This window comes from Antechinus flavipes, chromosome 1, assembly GCF_016432865.1.
Source record: "Antechinus flavipes isolate AdamAnt ecotype Samford, QLD, Australia chromosome 1, AdamAnt_v2, whole genome shotgun sequence".
Taxonomy (NCBI): Eukaryota; Metazoa; Chordata; class Mammalia; order Dasyuromorphia; family Dasyuridae; genus Antechinus; species Antechinus flavipes.
The window spans coordinates 284,654,469-284,672,403 of NC_067398.1; the positions used below are offsets into that span (position 1 = coordinate 284,654,469).

Consider the following 17,935-nt stretch of genomic DNA (forward strand, 5'->3'; position numbering starts at 1 on the left):
CTGATAGTATTGTACAATAATCTTCTATTGAAATCACTTTTTAAATGCATTAAGTTTATGAGGATGTTTGTTCCTATCAGATTAAATGCATAAAATCAAAACTGGCAATTCTCCAGGTGGCCCACACCATAAACTTCATTTTTATTATAATCCATTTGTAATTAGCTTTGTAAAGTAACAAACCTAAAGCAGAAAAGGGATGAGCATTCACAGCTGAATCCCAGATCAATCTGGATGCTATTTCTTTATGACTGAGGGCAGGCAAGGATTAAAAAGGAGCTTCCTTGAGGCAGTGACTTTTGGGGTTCAAGAGAAGAAGCACTTTTGCAATATGTCATATTTTTGTACAACTTTCTTCAAGATAGAAGTTATTTGTTATGCTACTCAGACAGCAGTTAACCTCCAAGGCTCCTTTCAGCTCAAAGAATCCATGGGAAAATTCCATTACTAGAAAATTTTCAATTCAAAATATACAAAACCTAATATAGTATAAGCAATGATTTGAAGTCCAGAACAGGGCAATTTGCACCAGGTTTTAAATTTTTGTCTAATTTTTTGATATTTGGAAATGTCCTATGACAATTTTATTGAATGTTCACTAAGGAACTGAAGTTTCTGAAAGATAATTTAAGCATTCATTTCAATTGTATAAAATATTTTAAACAAGAAGTATGGCCTATGGGATATATCTACGGTACATTTCATATGATCTCTTCACTGCTTTATAGAAGTCAGAAGATATTATTGCCTATAAAACAAGGCAAACAGAGGTAAATAGGATTCCACAAAGATAAATATCTTTGAAGATTCCAAAAAAGGTTTTTATTTGGTATAACTGGAATGCTTTGGAGATTCCTTCAAGTTGCAGCTTTCTGCAAGATGATTTTCCCAGTCCTCCTTAATCTATTCTGTCTGCATCTCATTTGTATATAGTTATTTGACTGTTGTCTTTCCCATTAGATTGTCAGCTCCCTACAGACAGGGATTGCTTTTCCCCTTTTCTTTTTATCCTTAACCCTTAACATAGTGCCTAGGATATTGTAGTCATTTAAAAAATGTTTGTTGGCTGACTGATGGACAACCTTCCAGAAGGTAAATTGATTAAAGAACTCCACAGTGAGGAGAAGAAAGGGAATTAAAGGTTCCTTGCATTATACTGCAGTTTGATTGCACATCATTTGAAATTCATCTTAACCTATTCTCTGATAGAATACTGAGATTAGAATGGGAGGAAGAGGTTTTGGAAATTCAGAGGAAAATGAGGGAACACCAGCTATCTGAGACTAGCAAAAGGAGAGAGATGATATACATTCAGCTCCATGTCTTCCTATCTAATTCCTGTCCTTAGAACTGGGACAAAGCAGGTTTTCATTCTTGTTAAGTTTAGAAAAATGACAACTCCTATGGCCTTTGAGGTTCTGTTTTAACATATGCAACCTCATTTATCCAAAATAAAGTTATGTCTCATGGAAAATGGAATCCTCTGGTATGACAATAAGTAAAGACTGTCCTCAAAGTCTTAGATTAAAGACTTTTAGGATATCTTTTATATTTGTAAGAAGTAATATGACTTTGTGACCTTTACTTACTGTCCTTCCAGGAATGTTGTAACCTTCCAAGAGCTTAGCCTACTTGTATTCTTTTTTTTTTTTTTTTGCCAAGGCAATTGGGATTAAGTGACTTGCCCAAGTGACAGCTAGGAAGTGTTAAGTGTCTGAGACCAGATTTGAACTCAGGTCCTCCTGATTTCAGAGCTGGTGCTCTATTCACTGTGCCACTTAGTTGCCCCTGTCTACCTGTATTCTTATTTCTATCTTCCCATTCTAGAAAAAGCAAAGAAAGAAAAAAAAATGAAGAAAAGGAGGTTCTATTTGCATATAAACTCCACTTCAGTTTCCCTTTCTATTTTCATTATAATACAGCATAGTTTGTATGACATTTTCTCTTCCAATGGACATATTAGATATATCCCTAAGCCTCTATTTTTTTTTTTTTTTTTTTTTTTTTTTTTAGTAATCAGGATTAGTTGAGGTTAGGCAGAGATAGAAAAAAAATTAACAAACCATAGTAAGTCTCAGATTTCAAAAGCAATCTATGCATGGAAAGAACTATGCATTCCTAACAAATTACCTACCCGCCTTCTTCTGAATATTTATGCCCAAATGCCAGGATGTCAGATGCCCGACCACTCCCATCACAGACAACAACAGGAACTGGAGGAGTATCTCGAAGGTATTCCAAAACAATGGAGATTACATTTGGTCCTCCTTCTACAACGAGGGCCACAACTGGAACTCCTTGGCCGATCCCTGTATTAAAAAAGGAAAAGAAGAAGAGAAAAAAAAGAACGCGAACCCAGCACACCAAAAGAAACAAAGAGAAAACAAACAAAAATATAAACTGCATTTACACAAGTACAGCATGTGAAGAGATAAACTATTAAGGAAACATGTGAAAACTAGCTCTTTAGCTGGCACCAGAATTTCCATGCCAGAGAGATCAGTAGGCTTACCCTCAGTGTCAACTAAAGAAAGAAAACATGTTTTTCTACTTAATAGCTGTGGATGACTATCAGGAGAAAGGAACTATAGCCCTTTCATAAAGTAGTAATAAAGAGAAAAAAAAGTCACAACTTAGGAGATAGTGCTTAAAACATGAAAGTTTCAGTTTCAACTCTTGAGATCAACTATTAACACTTTTACTTTACAGATGAGAAAACTGAAGCCCTGAAAGATGATGGGGTAGTAAGGTGGTTCAGTGATAAACACTGGGCCTGGAGTCAAGAAGACAAGAATTCAAGTTTGTCCTCAAGACACTTACTAGCTGTGTACAGTTTAATTTCTGTTGCCTTAGTTTCCTCAACTGTAAAATTGGGAATAATAATAATGTCTATCTCCCAGAGGTGCAAATGATATAATCATAAAGTATTTAGCACATTGCCTGGCACATAGTACTATTATTATTAGTAGTAGTACTATTACTATTATTATTATTCAATAAAGAGACTTGCCTAGAGTCATAATAAATAGTAATCAATAGAGTATGCCTTTGAACCCAGGTTTTTAAATTTTAAATCCCATGTTCTTCTATGTCACATTACTAGTACAATCCTGAGCAAAATCATTTTAGCTGTTTCTTCTACATTTCAGATTTCCTTATTTTAAAATAAGGATATTAATTCCTATTCTGTACCTAATATATTGAAATGAGATAATGTAGGAATAGCTATTTTAAAAAAAATAACCTAAGTTCCAGTGGTTATCCTAACTAGTAAGTAAAAAAAAAAATAAATGTCAGACAATCTGCTAAATACTGGGGATATAAGGTAATAAGAAGACACTATCCTTGACATAAAAAAGCTCACATTCTAATTAGAGAAACAACATGTAAATGTAATTAGTTATGAAATAAATAGAAAATAGTAGGAAAAAATTTCAGAGAGAAAACCTTAGTAGCAAGGGGGACCAGAAAAGGCCTCCTGCAAAAGTCAGAAATAGTCGTGAAGGAGACTAAAAACCTTAGATGAGAAGAAAGCATTTCAGACATTGAAAGAAAGAGTCAATATGCAGATTTGAGAGATGTATGTGAAGAAGTTTTGTGTGACTCACTAAAGCTGGATTGTAGAGAACATGGAGGGGAATATGGCATAAGGAAGATATAAAGTTAGGAAGACCCAGATTGTAAAGAGCCTTAAATGGCAAAAAAGGATTTTATGTTTTATCCTGATTGTAATGAAGAGCTACTGCAACTTGTTGAATAATGAGAAAAATTACTTTGGCAACAAAAGGATAGAGGATTGGATTGTGAAGACATTTGATGCAAATTGGCTCATTAGAAAGGTACTCCAATACAGTCTAAGTCGATCAGAGCTTGTATTGGGGTGGTGGCTGTGGAAGAAGAGAGAAAATGACATGTAATGGGCTGAGGCTCGAATTGATGCACTGAGGTCCCAAGCACATGAGGCTAAATAGTAATTGGACCATACTCTATTAATATATAAGCTTGGAGAAAGAATGGCCCCCGCACACTCTTTGTGCAAGTCCTGATGTGTTGTATAGGAAATGACGATTTTGGTGGGTGGAGGCAGGGGAGTGGAAAAGGAAGGGGAAGGAGAGACTGCTGGCTGGCATCTTGACACAGATGCTCACATTGCCTTTGCAACGGCCTTTCAGCTCAGGTCTCTTTCTGCTAGCTGGCTTCCTGTCACAGCTGCTCATATTGCTATCGCAATCCTTCTTTCCCATATTGCTATCACAATCTTTTTTTTACCTCTTCACTTCAATAAAGATTGAAGATTTTTCCCTTAACCTGAATTCCTGACACTGGCTGATTTTAAATACGCGGTCATTACAATTGGCGCCCAAGCATGGGAACCAAGGACCCTACTTTCACTGAAGAAGTCTCCAGTGACCAGGAACTTAGGTGAGAATAAGACAAACAGGGAACTTATTTTCTTTAAAGACTAAACTAGTAACCTTTTTTGGCTGAAATGGGACAGATCCTAGCTAAAGATTCTCCATCCCCCACCCCTACCCTCCCACCCCCAGCCCCACCCAGGAGTGGTGCTATAGAAAGCCTGCTTAAGCTGATAGAAGATCAAGGGCTACTTATAATTTGGGAACAGACAGCTAAATTTCTGGGTACATTAAAACGCACTTCCCCTTGGTTCTTAGAGGAAGAGCAAATCTCTCTAGATAATTGGGCATTGATTGGTCAACAGCTCTCTGCATATTACAATGAAAATGGTCCTCATTCAATTTCCATCGAGGCATTCTATTTATACAATATGATACAGTTGGTCTTAAGATACTGTATAATTTCTAGGAGAAAAGGAAAAAACTCTAGGAATAGCCAAATGGGGAAGCCTGAGATAAAGGAGGAAGACAAAGAAAAAATAATGACCATATCCCCACAGGGCATGGAGACTTAAGCGAGGCTCAAGGGTAGGGTGAATCTGAGGCAGCTTCAGCCCCATCTAAGGAGCTGGTAATTGACTCTCCTCCATCAACTTCACCCTCCGGGATGGAGGGAGGAGGGGTGGGGGTGGGGAGGCAGTGACAGCACCAGCACCTCCCCCCCAGCATTCAGCCCCTCCTATGAGTAGGTTGCAAAAGGGACTAATTAAGGCCAAAGAGGAAGGGAAAAATGTATCAGAATTTCAACACCACATTTTTCCGGTAATTCAACAGTTTAATTCTTCAGGTCAAGAAAGTAGAAGATACTCTCCTTTTGATATAGAAATCCTCAAAGACCTGAAAAAAGCTTGCACTCTTTATGGGGTTACATCAGTTTATGTTAAGATGTTACTACAGAATTTGGCTTTTGAAATCTTGACCCCCCCCTAATGATTGGAAATCTATAGCAAGGATATGCCTAGAACCTGGACAAAACTACTTGTGGCTTTCTGAATATAGTGAGCTCTGTAGGATACAAGTCCAACAAAATAGTCAAAGTGGAGTTCATGATGCAATCACCTGTGATCTACTAACAGGTGTAGGTCCTTATGCAGATGTCCCAGTACAAATTAATTATTCTATAGCAACATATGAGCAAATTGCTGCTAATGCTATCAAAGCATGGGCTTCTCTCCACAATAAAGATGACAAGGGTGGGGCCTTCACAAAAATAACACAAGGGCCAAATGAACCCTTTGCTGACTTCGTGGGACGTTTGCAGACAGCTATCACAAGAACAAATGGAGAAAATGCAATAGTAGACATTTTGATAAGGCAACTTGATAAGGAAAATGCTAATGAGGTTTGCAGAAGAATTATACTAGGACTGCGCAAGGATGCTCCCTTAGAGGAGCTTATAAGACGCTGTGCCACAGTGGGCACAGATGCCTTTTATAGCCAGGATGTGATGCAGACTTCCCAAAATCCAAACATGGGAAGACAGAGTCCCTCTTGGCAAGGGACTTCCAGAGAAACTCGTAGATGCTTTCAGTGTGGAAAAGTAGGACATCTGAAAGCTCAATGTTGGTATAGAGATAGAATGGGAAAACAGGGTGGGAGAACAAGACCCAATACCCCATGTCCAAAATGCAACAGAGGCTTCCACTGGGCCTCAGAATGTAGACAGATTCAGGGAAACGGGATGAGGGGCCCAAGGCAAAAAATACTTGAAGCATGATGGCAGCCAATGGTGCACCCAGAGAGTGCCTACAAGTTCAGTACCCAGACATGACCAATCAGCCAGAAAGCCATATGATGGGAGAAGGGGATTACACAGTCAACCAGCCAGGAAGCAACCTGATGGGAGAAAGGAATTACAATTGGGGAGAATAGAGCTGTATGCAGCTGGGACAACTGAGATATCCCCTGGAGAGGTGAAATCTATTCCTCTCCAGCCTATGGATCCCTTACCTCCAGGCACAATAGGCTTGACCATTTCACCTCCTTTTTCTACATACAAAACAGTGTCCGTCCACACACTGATGTGGGAAACTGGGGAATGTGTAGATAATATCCCAGTCACTAATACAGGTAGACAATGTGTGACTTATCACCCAGGAGAAGTAGTAATATAAGGTTTACTCATACAGAATCCTAATAAGCAACCTGGTGGTAGTCACCCAGATTCTGACTCCAGACTACAAAATCCAGGACTATACTGGACAGCAGTAACAGCTGACCAACCTATGCTCACGATCTATATAAATGGCCTACTATTGGAGGGATTGATAGATACAGGTGCAGATCGTACAGTTATTAGAGGTGCCAATTGGTCCAGTCACTGGCCAAAGATTAAAGCAGACATCTATATGTCTGGAGTAGGAGGCTCAATAGCAGCTGAAGTTAGTGCTGCCCTTATGAGATGGACTTTTGAAGGCAAAACAGGAGTTTTTACTCCTTTTATAATTGAAAAAATCCCCATCAATCTGTGGGGAAGAGACATTTTACAACAATTAGGATTAAAAATGAGTACTTTGGTTTTTTAAGCAGGGCTGCTGTTGAAGGCCTGCCAACACTTTCACCTGTTCCTATCCAATGGAAAACTGATACACCAGTGTGGATAGAACAGTGACCCTTAGGTAGCGATAAAATTCAGGCCTTATTAGATATAATACAGGAGCAGCTTGAACAAGGGCACTTACAAGCTTTTCTAAGTCCTTGGAACTCCCCAGTGTTCGTTGTAAAAAAGAAATCTGGAAAATGGAGGATGCTCACTGATTTAAGAAAGGTGAATGAACAGATGGAAACTATGGGAACTCTTCAGCCTGGACTTCCATCTCCTACTCAGTTGCCTAGAGAATATCCTTTTTGGGTCATAGATATTAAGGATTGTTTCTATTCTATCCCTCTGGATAAGGAGGATATAAAAAGATTTGCCTTTTCAGTGCCCAGCGTTAACTTAGCTGAGCCTTATAAAAGATATGAATAGACAGTTTTGTCACAGGGAATGAAAAACAGCCCCACTATGTATCAAATGTATGTTGCTGCTGCTCTTGCTCCAGTAAGAAAAGCATTTCCAAAAGCTTTGCTATTACATTATATTGATGATATATTGAGATGTGCATCTGAGGAACAAATGCTAGAAGCATGTCTACAAAAGACCATAGAAACACTAAGATCCTACAAATTGTACATAGCTGAAGAGAAAATTCAAAGACATGCTCCTTTTCAATATTTAGGATATGAAGTATACCCTAAGGTGTTTACAGTACAAAAACTGTCCTTAAGAACAGAGAAGCTAAACACCTTAAATGATTTTCAGAAATTGATAGGAGATATCAAATGGATGCAACCAGTGTTAGGCTTGACTACCTATCAGTTACAACCATTATATGACATTTTAAGGGGAGACAGTGCTTTAAATTCACCACGCCAGCTTACAGAAGAAGCTCAAGAGGCTTTGAGAAAAGTCGAACTGGCTTTATCCAATGTGGTTGAAAGAGTCACTCAAAAACCCTTGGAAATATTGGGTTTTGCCACACAAGAGGCACCCACAGCAGTCCTTCATCAAAGAGACAGTGTGATAGAGTGGGTGAACCTCCCAGCACAACCAGAATAAAGCCTTACTCCTTACCCAGTGCTTGTAGCTAGAATTTTATTAAAGGCTATTAAGTGAGCAGTACAATTATCTGGGACAAGACCTGACAAGATATACACCTTTTACACCAATACACAAATTAATGTGTGTTGTGAGACCATCCCAGAGTGGCAAATTTTATTAGCCATGGCTCCAAATTTTATACATGGGTCTCCATTAAAGATAACCAGACTTTTACATAATTGGTGATGGATTCTTGAAGAAAAAGTTTCTAAAGTTCCTCTTAAAGGACCAACTATCTTTACAGATGCATCCAAACACAATATTTGTGCTGTATACTCTCATGACTTAACTATAAAAAGAGTAGTCAGAACTCCTTTTCAGTCCACTCAGCAGAACGAATTACATGTGATCATGTTAGCTCTCACTTATTACCCAGGAGACATAAATATAATATCTGATTCAACCTATTCAGTAGGTGTGGTACAAAGAATTACCACAGCCCAAATAAAATTTGCAGCTTCTAATATATACCAGCTCTTTAAGGATCTTCAGGAGCAAGTGAGAAAACATCCAGGTAAGATTTATATCTTGCATGTCCACTCACATAGACTTCCACTCCTATTTTTGATGGGAATTCAAAGGCAGATGGCCTTTTAACTATGTTAGCCAGTATGCCTTTATTTCAGGAGGCCCAGGAATCCCATTCTAAATACCATCAGGCTGCTCGAGCTTTGAGTCTACAATTTGGGATAACAAAAGAGGAAGCTAGGAGCATAGTAAAAAGCTGTACAACTTGCCTTCCTTTCTACGCTCCTACACTGCCTCCAGGGAAGAACCCTCGTGGTTTGAGACCCAATGAAATCTGGCAAATGGATGTGACCCATTATAAATCGTTCGGTTGTCTGTCTTTTATTCATGTTGTGGTAGACACCTTTTCAGGATTCACCAGTAGCAAAAGAGACAGCCCGAGTGATCACTGAATTCCTCATGCAAGCATTTGCCATTATGGGTGTGCCACAAGCAATAAAAACAGACAATGGTCCTGCATACACCTCCGAACATTTTGCACTTTTGTGCACAGTGTAAGATTTTACACACCACTGGCATACCCTTTAATCCTCAAGGACAGGCAATAGTAGAGAGGAGAAATAGAGACATTAAGACGCTGCTCCAAAACCCTAGAGAACTACTAAATCTAGCACTTTATACTATTAACTTCTTGATTTTTGACAAAGATGCACTGGCTCTGGCAGACAGGTTTTATAACCCACCAGAAGGGCAGTGTCCAGTGTGAGCAGCTCCACTATCTTTAGATAATCACCAGGTGATGTGAAGAGACCCAGAAAGTGGTGAATGGAAGGGACCAGATAGGCTAACTGCTTGGGGGAGAGGCTTTGCTTGTATCTCTACAGGTGGAGAAGGAATCAGATGGGTGCCAACGAGCCATATTCGCCTTGTCCATCACAGAGAGATGGAGCAGACCCTTGAAACGAAGGACAAGACCCAAGAAATATTGGGTGGTTCTGTTGCTGATTGTGCTCACCATTGAAAGAGCGTGGCAGTTATGGCGTTTGACTCATGGACATAGAAAATTGTTGACTTCAAAACCCTCAGGAATTATTGGATTCTCTGAGACATAATAAGATTGTTGTAGGACTTGAAAACCCTCAAGAATCATTGGATTTTCTGAGAAATGATGACTCTTACAGGACTTCAAAATCTGCTGGAATCTTTGGATTCCCTAATACATAAAAAAATTTTTGCAGGACTTCAAAAACTTGGGGGGATCATTGGATTCCCTGATAATATATGGACAATAGATTGGTTTTGGACTATCTCTTGACTGCTGAAGAAGGCGTATATGTGACTGCTGTTTACATACTCTCCTTCTAGGACTTCTGGCAATTTTTTACAACACCATGTTGATTTATATTGTTTGTTATACCGGTATTTGGGTGTATAATTCATGTTTGTTACACCGCATCAAGCCTGCACTGACTGTGGGGAGAGTCATCACTAATAGCCTCTGTGTTATTGCTATGTGCTTGTGTAATACCTCCCATGCTGATGGGTTTGTGCATAATAAGACCCTTCAGCTCAGAAACCCGCTAGCAACCCCCACTTCCCGTTGGTGCTTTTCTTCTCCCTTCCTGAAATGTCAGGGAGGGTGTGATTATCTCCTTTTTAGTGCTTTCACTTCCCTTCCTGAGAAGACAGGGGGGTCGTGATCACCTCCCCTTGGGGGCTCTGACCTTCCTGAGGAGTCAGGGATGGCATAACCACCTGTGTTCTAAAACAAAGGAAAGCAGGAGATGTAATGGGCTGAGGCTTGAGTTGATGCACTGAGGTCCCAAGCACATGAGGCTAAATAGTAATTGGACCATACTCTCTTAATCTATAAGCTTGGAGAAAGAATGGCCCCCGCCCACTCTTTGTGCAAGTCCTGATGTATTGTATAGGAAATGACGATTTTGGTGGGTGGAGGCAGGGGAGTGGAAAAGGAAGGGGAAGGAGAGACTGCTGGCTGTCATCTTGACACAACTGCTCGCATTGCCATTGCGACTATCTTTCAGCTCAGTTCTCTCTCTGCTAGCTGGCTTCCTGTCGCAGCTGCCCATATTGCTAACGCAATCCTTCTTGCCCATATTGCTATCACAATTTTTTTTCACCTCTTCACTTCAATAAAGATTGAAGATTTTTCCCTTAACCTGAATTCCTGACTCCGGCTGATTTTAAATACGCAGTCATTACAATGATATATATGTGAAAGATGATAGAAAAAAGCAAGATTAAGCAACAGATTGGATGTCGGATGATTGAGAGTCAGGAGTAAACAATGACACTAAGATTGGGAACCTTGGAGAGCAACAAGAAAGTTGCAAAGAGGAGGGTTTAGGAAGGGAAAAGTTAATGATTTCTGTTATGAATATGTTGAGCTTGAAATGGAATTCAGGAGAGAGATTAGGACTGAAGAAATGGGTGGGAATCAATCGCATAAAAGTAATAAATGAACAAATGGGAATGCTGAGATCAACAAGTGATAAAGTATACTGGAAGAAGAAAAGTGGCTCAATGATAGAGTTCTGGGGATACTTTCAATTGGATGCATGGCATGGATGAAGTTTCAATGAAAGAGCTTGAAAAGGAGTAGTAAGAGGAAAACCAGGAAAATACAGTGTTATGAAAAATTATAGAGGATGATATATATATATCCAGAAGGAGATGGTGACCAACAATGTTAATGGCTTCAAAGAAGTCAAGAAAGATAAAGTTTGGGGTAAAAAAGTTAATTAAATTTGGCATTTAAGAGATAACTTTGAAAAAGGTAATTTCAATTGAATGGTAATTATTTATAAAAAGGCACACCTAGATTAGATGTCTTTTCCAGTCACTTTCTACCTTTAATCATGCTCTATTTTCATTCACATTTTATACTTCTAGCAGACTTTATGCTCCTATAAGCCAGGTATTGTGCTGTTTTTCATCTTGGCTCCAATAGAAACTAGTATAATTACTTTATCATAGTAGATGCTTAAGTAAACTTTGTTGGGGTGGAATTGTAAATATATTGTGTAGGTTTCAGTCTACATTAACAAAAACAAATTTCCCAGTGTCATCTTAAATAGAAGTTATAGTGGTTACCAGGAGAAAAGTTCTTAATATTTTTTTTTTTTTCTTTTGGTACTGGGAGGAAAGGTGATCCTTTGCTTTGATAATATCTTTGACAAAGAAAGAGTTATTTCTTCCTCTTCATGTTATTGTAAGGACCATTGTTGTTGAATCATTTTCAGTTATGTGGGACTTTTTGTGACCCATTGGGGTTTTCTTGGTAAAAATACTAGAGTGGTTTGCCATTTCCATCTCCAGCTCATTTTACAGAAATAAGGCAAACGGGATTAAATGACTTGCCCAGGGTCACACAACCAAGTGTCTAAAGCCAGATTATCTTCTTAGATAAACCTTCCTCCTCTAGGTACAGTACTCTATGCACTGCACTATCTAGATGCAAGGATTGAACCAATTACTATAAGAAAAGCACCTTGATGATTAATCATCTAAATATTGTTATAACAATTTACTTCTTCTATGGAAAGATTTGATATATCACACAAAGTTGCAATAAAAAGTGGTAAAATCTTCTTTTTTTCAGTGCTTAAAGTTATGTCACTATAAGGCATTTCCCAACTGTACTATCTTATATGATCATTGTATGTTGGAGAATATTTATAAACACATTTATGTTTATTATTATATATTATATGTAAATTATATATAAAACACTTTATTAGGCCCAGAAGAAGATAAAAAGATAAACAAGACATAGTCTGTCATCCAGGAGTTTATAATTTTGTTGAGATGTTTATAGAGTTATCGCTAAAGACAAAAAAGAAAAATAAAAAACAAGAATTTATTTGGAAAATACATATATGGTCACATCTGGGAATAGCTCAACTTTTGATAAGTTGTGTGATTCTGGGATAAGAATTTCCATCTTCTTCCCAAATTATCTGAATCAGTAGAAGGCAAAAAAGACTCCAAAAAGTTTTCCTAGCTCTACTTTTTTGGTCAGGATAACTTCCTTACTTGTGATAGAATGCACTCATTTGAATGACATCTTTTAATTAAATGTTTTTCTTGGGATGAGAGCCAGTGCAGACATCAAGAAATTCTAGTTGATTTTCTGCATTCTATTTGTCACCATGATTTTCTGACATATAGAAAATTGTTTTGACTGAATAGATTGCTTATGCTGTAGTTGGAACTGGTTAATATGTGCAAGACAATCCAATCAATCATTCTTTTTTGAATCTAATGTTTTTCATCACATAAACATACCCTCAACCAATCCTCAGTGTCTTTTATATGAACAGAAAGAAAGCTAAGGATCAGATTGCCTCTCCTTTTCCCCACCTTCGTATCTGGATTTTTCTTTTCTGTACTTTTTATTCCTTACTATTTTTTTATTTGAAACATGAAAATTATGTTCAATAAGCAATAATCATCACTGACAAACTAGAGTATTCTCCTGGAAGATGAATGAGATATGTTGAGGGTCCTTGAATTCAGATGGTCAGTCAATAAGCATTTATGAAGCAACTTTTATGTGCCAGGCACTGTGATAAGAGGTAGAGATTCAAAAAAAAGTCCAAAGATAAGGTGGAAAGTTACTTTTATTTCTTGAGATTTCAGAAAATTTTCCAAAGGAATGGGAATAGAAAATGTTTTGTGGGTCTTCACTAATTTGAAATAAAGATCACAGGATCAAATATTTTGAACAGAAAAAAACCAGAGATAATCTTGTATGACTTCCTAATTTTATTGATTAAAAACTTGAATCCTAGAGAGTTTAAGAGACATGTTCAAAGTCACTTGGGATTTGAACACTGGTTTCCTAATCCTAAATTTCATACTTTTCCCATTGGTTCCATGTTCTATGTTCTTGACGTGTCTTCTTATATTTAAGAGGACCATAAATAAGAGTTCATGAAAACCTATTGTGTATGGAATGCCATTCATAGCATGCATATTTTTGATTTGGGGTTGATAATAACAAAGAATACAGTACATCTGAGAAACTAAGGTAAACAATGCTTAACTTTGTGAAAACATCATTAGATGTTTCTGAAAGTGTTGTTCAAAATAGATATGTCTCAGAATACAAACTCATTACTGAATAACCAGGAAAGATTAGCAACACAATCTAAACTTCTCTGGGGTCCTCTGTAAATATATTCTTTGAGTGTGGGAAGAAAAATGTTAATTTCATTGACTGATCAAAATTTGTCATTTTCTATCATAACTACTGAATTATGGAACCTTGCTATTTTCAGAGATTTTTTCACTTGAATTTCATTTCAGAGTTATGATGAGTTTGGTTTATTTTTAAGAAAAGCCAAATCTCTGCTGAATGAATTAATTCAAGATTATATAATTGGAAGAAACTCTGGAAATCATTTTAGCTATAAACACATCTGGGCTTCATTTGTAAATCCAACAGCTGCCTTAAAGGATTCTAGATTTGGGAATGGTCTTTAAGTATGGATTAAGCATCCATTGATATAGTTGTTTAGGGAAAGTAGCCTTTAAAGAATGCTTCTCTTTGGATATTGCAAAATACAGCTGAAGGTTAATTTTCACTGAGACTAGACTACCTAAAAATAGGGGTATATCTTTGTTGTTTTGAAATAAAACCAGTTGGACATTGAGGATTCAGGGCAAGAAAATGTTTTGAAGAACCAAAAACAGTTTTTCAGCAATGATTTTTATTTTGGCATAAAAGAATTAATTTAAGAAAGGTTGCATCTGACTCTCAGTTCAGTTAATAATAGATATTCAGACTTACATCAACTTATATGTTATATATAATATATGTAACATATAATAACATATACAATGAGAGGCAATGTGGAAGAGTAGAGACCTGGCCTTAAAGCCAGCGGGACGTAGGTTCAAATCCTCCCCCTGAAGCATATATGATCCTTAGAAAATCACTTACCCTTCAGTACTTCAGGGAACTTTAAGAATACAGAGGAGGTGCTTACTTTTACTTGTACTCTACTTGTAGTGGAAGGAGTTTCCTCACCTGGATATTCCCTATACTAATGATATCATAGGTTTGGTGTCTAAGTCATTATATACATGATATATTGATAATAATAATGAGTGATATTCATATAGAATTAAGTTTGCTGAAGAATTTATATATGTTGTCTCATCTGAGCCCCAAATGATAATAATCATAGTTAATATTTATACAATACTTACTACATACCAAATATTTTATAATTATTATCTTATTTGATTCTCACAACAAACTCGGGAGATAGGTGTTATTATTATCCCCATTTTATAGACAAAGAAGGTGAGGCAAGCAGGTAAGTGCTTTGTCCAGAGTCATACCACAAGTGTCTGAGGCTACATTTGATCTCCCTGACTCCGAGCCCAGCATTGGATCCATTGCATCCTTAGTAAATAGCCAAAATAGCCAAACCATAAAATTGTGGTTAAAAACAACAAAACAAAAACACTGAAACTGGAGCCTGGAGACTTGTGTTCAAGTCCTAGTCCTGCCATTTATAAGTCTATAAATATAGACAGGGTGGCTAAATGAGGCAGTGGCTAGATCACCAACCCCTTGGAGTTAGGAGGACCTGAATTCAAAATGAACTAGAGAAGGAAATAGCAAAAAAAAAAAAAACAAAAAACAAAAAAAAAAAACTTAGTGTCTTTGCCAATAAAATACCAGATGAGGTCACAAAGATTGAGATGATTCAATAACAAAAAATGTAGAGAAGTCACTTAACCTTTCTAGGCTGTTTCCTCAATTTTCAACCCTGCCCTCTCCCAAATTTCTAATGTGTTGTCAAGTTCTGTTGTTTCTATGACACCTCGCTATAAGTTCCTTTCTCTACTCTGACACACACTGGAACAGGGCCCCATCACCTCATACCTGCCCTATTTCAAATGTTTACTGGTTGGTTTTCTTGCCTCATGCCTCTCTCTACTCCCTCTATTCTCACTGTCTAAAATTCTTCTTAAAGCATAGGTCTGTCTGACCACATTGAATAAAGTCCAGTGGCTCCCCATTATACCCAGAATCAAATATGAAATCCTCTGCTTGACTTTTAAAGCCTACCCTAACCTGATCCCTTCCTGAGGGATCCCCCTGAGATCAGGGGATGCTGGCTCCCTTGGTGTTCTTTGATCAGGACACTCCATCTCCAGATTCTGGGCCATTCATACCTCCACCTCCTACTTTGCCTACTGTCTTCAAGTCATAATTAAAGTTCACATATTTACAAGAAATCTTTCTCAGTCCTTCTTTCCTCTGTTGATTATCTTCAATTTATTCTGACTGTATCTTGTTTGTACATGTTGTTATTTGTCCTTTGTTTTCCAAGAGGGCTAATGATATCACTGGGTAATGTCCTGACTTAAAGTGAATCATATTTAAGTGAGGCAGAGTGATACAAAGTTATCAGTCTCACTGTTTCTTTTGGTCATAGAAATTCAGTGGCAAGACAAAAGTCAGGATAACTGGTTGTAGAGGGCTGAAACTCTGAAAAGGTGTGACAGCAGAGCACTTAAGGCTAATTACCTATTCGACATGAGATAATGGTTATATAAGCATATATTTAGATAAGATGATGATGATGATGGCTCTTCTAGGATTGGCACTTGCTGAATGTGTGGTAGTGAAGTAATCACAGGCAAGGACTGGAGAGCTGAGGGAGAGATCAGGGTAACTTAGCTGCAGGATGAGGAGGAAAGAGGCTGGAGACTCCAGACTCCAGAATCCAAAATACATCTTTGGCAAGCTGCATGGCAACTTGCCTACTTCCTTCACTTCTCTCCCTAAAAACAAAGGACTTTTTTCTAATCCAGAGTCTAACTGATCCTGAGGCCCTCTAGAGAATTAGCCCAGACTTTACAACTGGTGATGGGCCAGAATGCAGTGGATGATGTTGGCAACTTCAATGTCTGACCAAACTCAAAACTGCCTTCATAGCAATTGGGACAAATTGTTCTCATCCACCCATTTTAGTAGAAGAATTTTCACTTGCTTGAGATAGACATTCCAACTCACTGATGAATTTGAGGTCTGTTTATTATTCTCAATCTGCTTTAGCCTGTCTGCCAAGGTAATTTACCTAGGTGTATCTGCTTTATATGTCACAACTTCTAAGAGCCACAGATGAGAGTTGAGAGAAGCTGGACACCAAATAGTGATGAGTAGTTTTGAGAAATGTTCATCAATCCCTCACACTGGAAGTGCTAATCTTCCTAAGACACTCTCTATGCTTCAATAGATACTAGATAATCATTTGCATATCATCTCTCTCTTCCCAAATTAGACTTTGAGCTCCTAGAGAACAGAAATTTATCTTTTTTGCCTTTTGCCAGTGCTTAGCACAATGCCTAGCACATAGTAGAATCTAAATAAAGGTTATTTGATTGGCTACAAAATGAGAATAACATGTGTACACCAAAACTTACAGAACTGTTCTGAAAAAAGCTCTTTTTAAGTTCTAAGCTCTACTGGAGTCATTAAACTGACCAATAACATGTCTTATATAAGAAGTATGTATAAAAATGAAGAAATATAAATGATGGTCTTAGGATCTGACTCTTGATGCACTGGTTATGTCATGCAGCATCCTGGAAAATATGTAGATTTGTGAGTCATCAAGTCAACAAATATTGGTAAGTACCTCCTATGTGCAAAGTAGTGAACTAAGAGCTGTAGATATAAAATAATGTAAAAAAAAAAAAGGGTCTACTTTCAAGGAGCTCATAGACTTGTAGGAAAGATGACATGCAAAGAAATATGGACAGACAACTTATAGACAAGAAAAATTTAAGATAATTTTAGTGGGAAGATATTAATATCACAGGGAATCAGGAAAGTGGCAGAAAGTAGGCTTTTAGTTGAAAGTCAAAGGAAGCAAGGGAAGACCATAGAAGAGATATGAGAAAGATAATTGAAACATCAGGACAGCAGTGAAAATGCTGGAGTAAGGAGTAGGTGTATATTTATGTCAAGAACAGCATGGAAACCAGTGTCACTGGAGATGGCTGCAAACTAGTTATAGGTCTATTCCTCTCTCTTGCACTTCCCTCCCCCTCAAATGATCTAATCTATAAAGTTAAAGATTTCCACTTAGAATACAGAAGTATATTCCTGACCAATATCCTTGGCATATAATAAATTTTTTTTACTCCAAAAATATTCATAAATGAATACAAGAATATTAGTGGTCAAATATTTTAATGGTTCTTTTCTTTTGCAAAAAGAAGTACAGGATGTTCCTTCTTAGGAGTAGAATGAAAATATACTCTGAGCTGCAAGAAAGAAATTAAACCTCAGAACATTTCTAATGTTAAAATGATAATAAACAAATCTATTTTGTTTTTTTCACAAATATTTTCATCTTTCAAT

The 17,935-nt window shown here is 37.5% G+C and overlaps 1 protein-coding gene across 1 annotated transcript in view; it reads right to left on the reverse strand.

Annotated features, from left to right (window-relative positions):
- TRPM3 (transient receptor potential cation channel subfamily M member 3) overlaps window positions 1-17,935 on the reverse strand; it is a 700,360-nt gene that overhangs the window by 229,735 nt on the left and 452,690 nt on the right. Inside the window, exon 7 of the mRNA XM_051962081.1 lies at window positions 2,135-2,309. Within this exon, the coding sequence (XP_051818041.1) occupies window positions 2,135-2,309 (175 nt within the window). The remainder of the gene's footprint in view (window positions 1-2,134; window positions 2,310-17,935) is intronic.